We start from the raw sequence: 8,704 nt of genomic DNA on the forward strand, positions 1-8,704 counted from the left end.
CTTGAAACGCAACCAAGCGTGTGTCAGTTGACTGAGTTCAACAAAAAAACCAAAAAAAAATCAAATAAGGCCAAATCGGAATGTATATGTGTTCCCCCCATTTTGACAGATCAAAAAAAGACATGCATCCAAACTAGAGTACTAGCAAACTTAGTGTTCTCACACAAATCAACGCAAACAAAAATCCCACTTTCACACAAATCAGCAGAACGAAAACGAATTTCCCTAATCCCCTCTAGGAACTGTTCAAGTTAACGGTTCAAGTTAACGGGCCGGGACAAAACTAAAGCCCGTGACTAATTTGGGCTTGATTAGTAACGTGCTAAAGTCTGCTGCGAGTATGCATCGTGACTTAAATTTTCAGGCAGCTGCAAAATAGTAAAAGCGAAACAAAATCATATCACCATGTTATATAATGAAAGCGATTCGAATTAGGTGACAAATACCAAAAACACTTCAAATTCAGTAGTATATAGCTAAATTTCTCGAATGAAACAGGTCCAAACTAAAACCTGGACAAAAAAACATTACGAACCTTGGAGGAATCTGACGTCCAAGAATTCAGCTGCTAAAAAAAAATAATACTCCCATCACATTCAAATACATGACGGCTAACTTTTTATCACATGACCATTCATCTTATTTAAAAATTAAATAATTATCATTTATTTTACTATGATTAGATTTATTAATACATATATTTAACAATACATATATTTTACATAAAACTTTTAAATAAGATGTATGATGGTCAAAAAGTAAAAGTGGCTTCTATGTGAACTTTTAACTAGTTCACATATTTAAATTAAATCATCCCATTAAAATCCCTATTCCAGCTAATTTCCCAGCAAATTCGGCTAGTGCATGTGTTCAAGCAGGGTATTTTGGTCTTAAGATTAATAGAAATATGAATATATATATTTTTATATGTAGCACTAAATGGTTTGAGTGACATATTTTGGATGACGTTCCCGCGAATGTTTCAGGATAGTATAGTGCTATTTTTTTTATATTATAAAACTTTGTACGCTTATCTAAATTAAGTCTTGAAGTTGAAGATGTATAATAGCAATTTTACGTTTGGAGAGAGTGCTCGAGCGGATTCGTCGCCCAAACAAACTGGAGAAAAGGAGGCCCCTTCCCAAATCCCTCAAGTCCGAGGCCAAGGGGGAGCCAGCCTACCTCGCCGCGGTCCAATGGGGAGCAAACGGCCTCGTCACGATCTGCTGGCGCCCAGGAAGGTAAGCGAGAGATCTGCGCTGGAGGGACTCATACTAGGGTTCTACAGCGCGGCGATTGAGCGCCTCCCCGTGGACGAGATGCCGGCGCTGCTGGCGCCGGCCATCGTCGACGGTGGCTTCTGCTTCGGGCCCCTGGATGCGGTCTCCAATATCATCGCCAACGCCGTCAGGCACCTCCCGCCCTCCGGCGCACATGTGGAGGAATTTGGGATGCGTGAGGGCTTCACCAAGGACGGGGACGGGGAGGGATTTGGGATGAGCCACCCCTTCGCCAACGAGGCGGTGCAGCGGTCGATCAAAGCCCTCGTCGGGTTCTTGGCCTTCTACTTCCGCTACCTACCCACTCTAGAGGCGCAGCACTACCTCTTCGCCGCCAAGGGGGATCTCCTCGCCGCCGTCCACCTCGTCGAGGCAGAGCGCTGCACGGGCGCGTTCGACGTCGGCTCCCACACCACCAAGACCGCCCTCCGGTGCGCCGCGGGGGCCGCGGGCCACGCCGACCTGGACAGCCTGGTCACGGCGATGCGCTCGCTCTCCTCGAGGTCGCACGAGATCGCCGGTGTTCTCGCTAGGGCCGATGGCCGCCGTCTCACCCGCGCCGCGGTCGAGGACCTCCGTTGCTTACTCCTACAAGAAACCAGTGACGGCGGCGAGCAGGCAGCGATGGCTCTCGTCCCTCGGCGGGCGCGGCTCGCCGCCACGTTCTGCCCGCTCTCCCAATTCGGGGTCACTGTCAAGGACGAGAGAACGCTCGAACGGTGCACCAAGTCCCTGGAAAGAGTACTCCTCGACAAGATCCACGGCTTCTACCTGGAGGCGCTCGCTCTACTACCCCAGGACCAGCTCCGCCGCCGTTACCACCGCAGCGTCGTGATGGCCGGCCACTGCTACGGCCCTCTCGACCCCGTCTCCAACATCGTGCTCAACACCATCTGGTACGACGCCGCATTCCCAGTTCCCAACAAGAAGCAGCAGCCCGAGCTGGACATGGTCGGGAGGTGGGCGCTGATCCGTGCCGAGCGCCGCTGCCTCGTCGGCCTCGTCGCGGGCCTCCGTGCCTTTGCCGGGGACCACGGCCTCTCTGAAGTCGCTGCCATCCGGTGTCTCCTGCGTGCCAACGGGGATTTCGCCACCGCCATGAGCGTGCTGCAGCCAGCACTCCTGGGGCACCGACAACCTACCACAATGCCGTCCGAGTCCGAGCTGCACCGCCTGATGGCCGCCATGGCTCAGCGGTTGGAGCTGTACCGCGTGATGGCCGTCGCGGCCCAGCACCCCAGCCCTGACAGACTCCATGAGTTCCTATTGTCTGATCGCGTTTGTGCTTTGCGAACTCCATGGGAGTCTCGCAGATTCTCTCGAGAGGACGTGCGTTCCGTGATCAGGTCGCTGGACCTGGAACCACCACCGCCCCTTGGCATGCCATCAGAGCTGCTACGTTTGACGACTCAGGCCCAAAACACCATCAAACTGTTCCCTGATGCTAAGAAGCGCTTCTGTGCCGACATGAGCTCTTTCCACAGGAAGGCGAAGGCTGCATTGGACGACTATGTCCTGCAGAACATGGTATATATATGCCTCGGTTTATTCTCTGATTCTGTGTTCTTGATCACTAGTTTCTTGCAAGCACTGCAAATGGTAGCTGGAAGTGAACTGTGTTTTGTATGTTTGCAGGGCCCTGAATATGTGATGCATGTCGTCTGTGGTGCGAACGAAATGGTTGCGGATCGCGATGGCCCGGAGTACAGCAGCATTAACTGGCCACTCTCGTTCAACAAATTGCACTACTCACACATCAACTTCCTGGCGAGCCCTGTGTGCTCGAGTGCCGCCGACATGTCCCCGACCCTTTTCTTCGCGGAGTGCGTCAACTACAATGAAGAAAGCGACCGTGACAGGAAGAACATTTGCTGCCCTGTTGTCGTGCCGCCAACAAATGCCGGTGCGTCTCATTTACTTATTGGTGCTTTTGGTTTGACATGCCTTTTACTAGTCTCTTTCACCGAGTAATGTTAATGTTAGTAGTAACTGAAGGTACAATTGCAATCTGGAGCTACAAAATAAAAAAAAGTCACCTGCATTTTGTTGTTTATGCATGTGCTGGCACAAAGACAAGGAAGCTCTTTTATTTTTCTCATTTTTCGCAGCACGCCTGGCTGCTAAAATTTATATTATTTTAAAGTCTTTTATAGAAATGTTGTTTTAAAAAACAAATAAATATTTTTTCAAGTTTAAAATAATTAAAACATAATTAATTATATGCTTATGGCTCACCTTGTTTTGTGCGATCTTCTTGTTTTTTTTCTTCACTCTCAAACTCATACTTTATCTTTATCTTATTCATGGCAGAGAGGGTTCGGTGCTTTTACTGTGAGTATAATGGGATGAGTATTATTCACCCAGTTGATGGGAACTACCATGGGTGCGACATTGACTTCGAGAAGTTAGCCCGCCAGCAGCACAAAATGAACAATTCCATCGAGAGCGTCTTCAACCGTGGCAACTATGTCACTAACTCCAATGGTCCAGTGCAAGAAGATTACTTCTACTTTGACCATGCGAGGGAGCTATCAGTTTGACTCTTATTCATGGCTACTGGTGTAGATCTAATTGCAGTATTTTAATTTTGTGTTGATACTGAAGCGTTGGATGTGTTTTTTTTTTCTATTGAGTTTAATAGATGAGTTGATAAATTACGCTGATTTAATAGTTAATTTTCGGTATGCTACAATGTTATGCTAATTTCATGTTTACTTATGTTTAAATCTGAACTAAGTTGGTTTAGTCCGACCTTCTATATTTAACGTGAGCATGCATGTGGTTGTTTATTATTGTTTTATGTAATATTAAATCTAGTAATCCAGTTTTGTCACATTTAATTCGTTTTGCGCCCTATGGGCTACTGACTGCATGTGCGATAAGTACTAAATCAGTCTAATCGGCTGATTAGTCTTGAAACTGTCTCGGTTATGTCCTATCTTTCAAGAGAAATTAGTTGTTTGAATTATTTAGTGGTTATCCTACTCTTAATTCAGCTGATAAGGTATATTTTATGTTATATCGTGAAATTCCTGTAAAGCCGACTGCTTTAACATATCGGCTAGTGTCCTAAAGCGATATCGGCTATCCAGCTGATGGAGTCTTTGCGTTTAACAGTTTTTCATGTCTTTTCATATCTTGTTAGTTACAGGTTCAAACTAACTGGCACGCTTGGTTTCTTTGAGAATTTAGGTTCTGCATTATAGCGTTCTAAGCAGTGACTCCCAGGCCTTTGTGTGTGACACGTCAGCAAGCACATTTTTGACGTTAACACAAATCCTACTGTCCATCTACTCGGACATGCACAGCAATCACGCTTCTTCAAAGACACTAGTTAGCAAAACCTATAGGCAAGGTTTCTTCTGGCCAACAATGATTACCGATGCACCGGACCTAGTCAAGAAATATGAAGCATGTCAATTCTTCGCAAGACAGACACACATGTGGGCTCTATACTTGCAAACGATTCCCGTCTCATTGCCATTCATTGTCTGGGGGCTTGACATAGTCGAACCGTTCAAACCAGTGTCAGGAGGGTTCACTCATCTTTTGTCGCCATCAATAAATTCACCAAGTGGATTGAACCAAGACCAGTCACAACTATTGATGTGACATAAGTCCTGTAGGTGGACATTATGGTTCCCAGTGACTTAGTGGCGAATTAAGTAGCTATTTTTGTGGTTTGGTATGGAAAGTATGGTCAAATAACAACTAAAGCAGTACCAAACTTGCATACAAGCAAAGTCGAACGGAGCTTGTTACCCATGAAATCTAGAACCTCTCTCTATCCCTGTTAAACCTTGGCAGGCGATAACTTTAGACTTCATTGACGGATTGCCTAAATCTAAGCACTATGACTGCATTTTTTTGTAGTGGTGAATAAGGTTTCGAAATATGCTCACTTCTTTCCACTGACACATCCTTTTGGTACCAAAGGAGTGGCCATAAGCTTTAGGGAGTTTTGGGTGTGGGATCGGGTTTATGTCAAACTACAACCCTATGTACATAATTTGGTAGCACACCAAGCTAACCATAAGCTTTGCTTCAAATATTTTGGACTCTTCCAAGTGATAACCAGGGTTGGGATAGTTGCTTAATGACTGCAATTACAAGACACCAGTAAGATTCATCCAGTGTTTCATGTATCGAAATTGAAATATTCAAAGGGATTTTTTGGACCAATTCAATAATCTTTGCCAACAAATTTTGGTTCTCTGCAAATTCCTTCAGAGATCCTAAACCATCGAGTTGTTAAACAAGGTAACAATACTCAAGTCCAGATCCTAACTTGCTGGTTTGATTGCAAGATAGACGATGCTATCAGGGAGAATTTGGAGGACTTGCATATAAGATTCCCGAATGCATCAGCTTGGGGGCAAGCTAGTATCCAAGAGAAGAGGATTGATACGACACGGTCTAACCGAACTGATGGCGCAACTAATGAGAAGAAGAAAGCAAGACGCAAGGCAGCGTGTCGGATACGTTATAGTGGAGCAAGGAGGGCGTGGGCTGCATAGTGCAGGACCATCGGCCCAAGAAGAGCTGCAACGGGCCGGATTAGGCGCGAGCATGAGTGAGTTGTAACAGCTGACTTGGCAGCTGGCAATGGGGAATGTGTATAAAAACAGAGGAAGAACAAAGCAGAGGATTGGCTAGGAACATGAGGTGAACGTAGGTAGTGGTGGCCGATTCAGTCGGATTGAGATGAAATTCTATACCGTGTTCTGATTTCGTAATCGAGTTCTTCGTTGTTGAGTCAGTCATAACAGAAAACTCCCACACTTTAAGCCATAATAGAGCTAGACCTCTATGTTGATGCTGCCATCAGCATAGTTAGAGGGAAGACATCTACATCCACGATCTCACCCCCCTGCATCTTCAACCTACATCGAAGTCCAAGGAAGAACACCCCATCAGATTCAGCCACCAACGGGGAAGAACAACAGCAAGATCCACCATACGATGCTTCAGCAAGCTCTACCTCCTCTCACACGGCTACAGTGAGCTCGTCCCACACCCTGCAGGTGGCTCCTATGAGTTCTTCCTCACCAAACATGGCTCCAGCGAGTTCCTCCACTCCCCACAAGTCACTGTGACGTGCTCTCCTTCTCACAAGGCTATGGCAAGCTCCTTCCTCACCCCCGCACGCTCTCTCCTCGCCCATATGCTGCTTCACATGAGCTCCTTCCTCACTGTCCGCACTAGTGAGCTAGGCTACTTGCGGTGTTGCAATGGATAGACGGCGTGATGCTCACGGTCCCAGCTCCTCCTCCCCTACAAGCCGCTCCGATGAGCTAGGCTACGTGCGACCAAGCAGCACAACGGTTGAGGTTGGTAGTAACGGTGATAAGTTGACGGCGTGACGGTGGCTTTGCATGATATAACGGATGAGAACAAATGGATGTAGCATAGAATGAAAAAACAACATCACCATAGTACTTTGACCATGCGAGGGAGCTATCAGTTTGACTCTTATTCATGGCTACTGGTGTAGATCTAATTGCAGTATTTTAATTTTGTGTTGATACTGAACCGTTGGATGTGTTTTTTTGTAAATGTCACGTGCTGGCTACTATTTAAAATTTCATCTATTTCTGTTTCTGTATTTTTTACTTTTTCAAACTTAGCAGTAATTTTTTTACTAGGTATGTTGCTTTACGCCCTATTTAGTTCCAAAAATTTTCGCTCCAAAAACATCACATCGAATCTTTGGACATCTAAATAGAGCATTAAACACAGATAAAACGAAAAACTAATTGTACAATTATGTGAGAAATCGTGAGACGGATCTTTTGAACCTAATTAATCCATGATTAGCCATAAGTGCTACAGTAACCCACGTGCACTCATCACGGATTAATTATGCTCAAAAATTCGTCTCGTGGTTTACATGCTACTCGTGACATTCATTTTTTCATTCGTGTTCAAAAACCCCTTCCGACATCCGATCAAACGTCTGATGTGATATCTAAAAATTTCCATTTCATCAACTAAACACCCCTTTATTCTTTTGTTTTCCCTTTTGTTCAATATGTTGTTGCCAAAATTTTTGGGTTGAGTGTCGCATCGGATGTTTGACCGGATGTCGAAAGACTATTTCGACGATTAATTAAAAAACTAATTATATAGGGTATTAGGAAAACACAAGACGTATTTTTTAAGCCTAATTAATCCGCCATTACCACATGTGAGTTACTGTTGCAGTTATGGCTAATCAAATACTAATTAGGCTAAAAAAGTTCATCACGCAAATTCCTTTCAATTAAACTGTTTAACTATTTTTAATGCTCTCTACGTGTGTTCAAAGAGTTGATGTGACGGGTGAAAACGAAAATTTTTAGGAACTAGACAGGCACAACTGCAACTTGTAAATTGGAGTTGGAGCTGATCTGGAGTGTTTGACTGAAAGTGCAGCTCTCCTCTTTAATCCTAAAATACGGTCTTTACAAATAACTAGTGGAGTGTTCATACGTTGCGACAGGAAATATAAGATTGAGATTCGCCTAAAGGTACTGATGGAGAAAACTTAACAAACCCAAAATCTCGAATTCTGAAAAGTTTAACTAAACGGTTAACAACAGTAATATTCTTCTCAGCTCCACAAACAAGTGGATTTATTCCAACTTAACAATAAAAAATTGACAAAGCACTAAGTTGAGAACCAATTTGTTCTTTATAATCCCTATAGATCTTCATTGTTTACCATTGCATAATCACCTTATCCGTACCATGTTCTTTCGTGCACATGGGTGCCAATTTAGCTCATATAATAACATCTCTTTACAAAAAAAAACGGTTAATCAACATGTAGATAAACAATTCTGCATTCTCCAATTAAATAATAGAGAAAACATCAGAATATTTTGTATGAAAAGATTGAAGAAAGCATAGCATATCATATCCATATGTATCAGTAATACTTAATAATTGACACAATTAAAGTAGAGGGGAACCATAAGTGATGGCTAAATGGGTCGGGGAGCCGTGAATGCCCAAGTATGTCACTACAATAAACAAAACGGTTTGGCACGGGAACCGAAGTCCGGATTTTGCGTCCAGCGCACAAAACATGGTAATATATTAGTATATAATTAATTATTTATTAAATATAAAAAAATAGAAAACGGATTAATCTGAATTTTTAAAGCAACTTTTCTATAGATTTTTTTTAAAAAAATACACCGTTTAGTAGTTCAGCATACGTGCGCACGGAAAACAAGAAAATCTAAGTTATTTGTTGGGAGATCAAACGGGGCCTATGTGCTTATCAGTTAATGGGTGGTGCTAAAGTCTGAGTTATTTGTTGAGACACCATAGCCCATCGTGTTTATTTAATTAAAAAGTCTATATTTTTTCCCTCACCACTTTGGGCTGCGTAAATAAGTCTATTTTTTATCCCTCTTCTTTGGGGTGTGGCCGTATGG

General features: G+C 43.8%; 1 protein-coding gene across 2 annotated transcripts; it reads left to right on the forward strand.

Moving 5' to 3' along the window:
• The first annotated feature begins 1,104 nt into the window (after nt 1-1,104).
• On the forward strand, nt 1,105-6,919 carry LOC102703092. 2 transcript variants are annotated; one of them, XM_040528502.1, is made up of 4 exons: nt 1,105-2,807; nt 2,916-3,183; nt 3,591-3,839; nt 6,769-6,919. In XM_040528502.1, the coding sequence occupies exons 1-3, from the start codon at nt 1,197-1,199 to the stop codon at nt 3,818-3,820; spliced, it is 2,109 nt and encodes a 702-aa protein (XP_040384436.1). In that variant the 5' UTR covers nt 1,105-1,196; the 3' UTR covers nt 3,821-3,839; nt 6,769-6,919. The 2 variants fall into 2 exon arrangements, with proteins under 2 accessions (XP_040384436.1, XP_040384435.1); XM_040528501.1 differs by lacking the exon at nt 6,769-6,919 and having other exon boundaries at nt 3,591-4,075.
• Nucleotides 6,920-8,704: the final 1,785 nt, after the last annotated feature.

Source organism: Oryza brachyantha, chromosome 10 (genome assembly GCF_000231095.2).
Source record: "Oryza brachyantha chromosome 10, ObraRS2, whole genome shotgun sequence".
Taxonomy (NCBI): domain Eukaryota; kingdom Viridiplantae; phylum Streptophyta; class Magnoliopsida; order Poales; family Poaceae; genus Oryza; species Oryza brachyantha.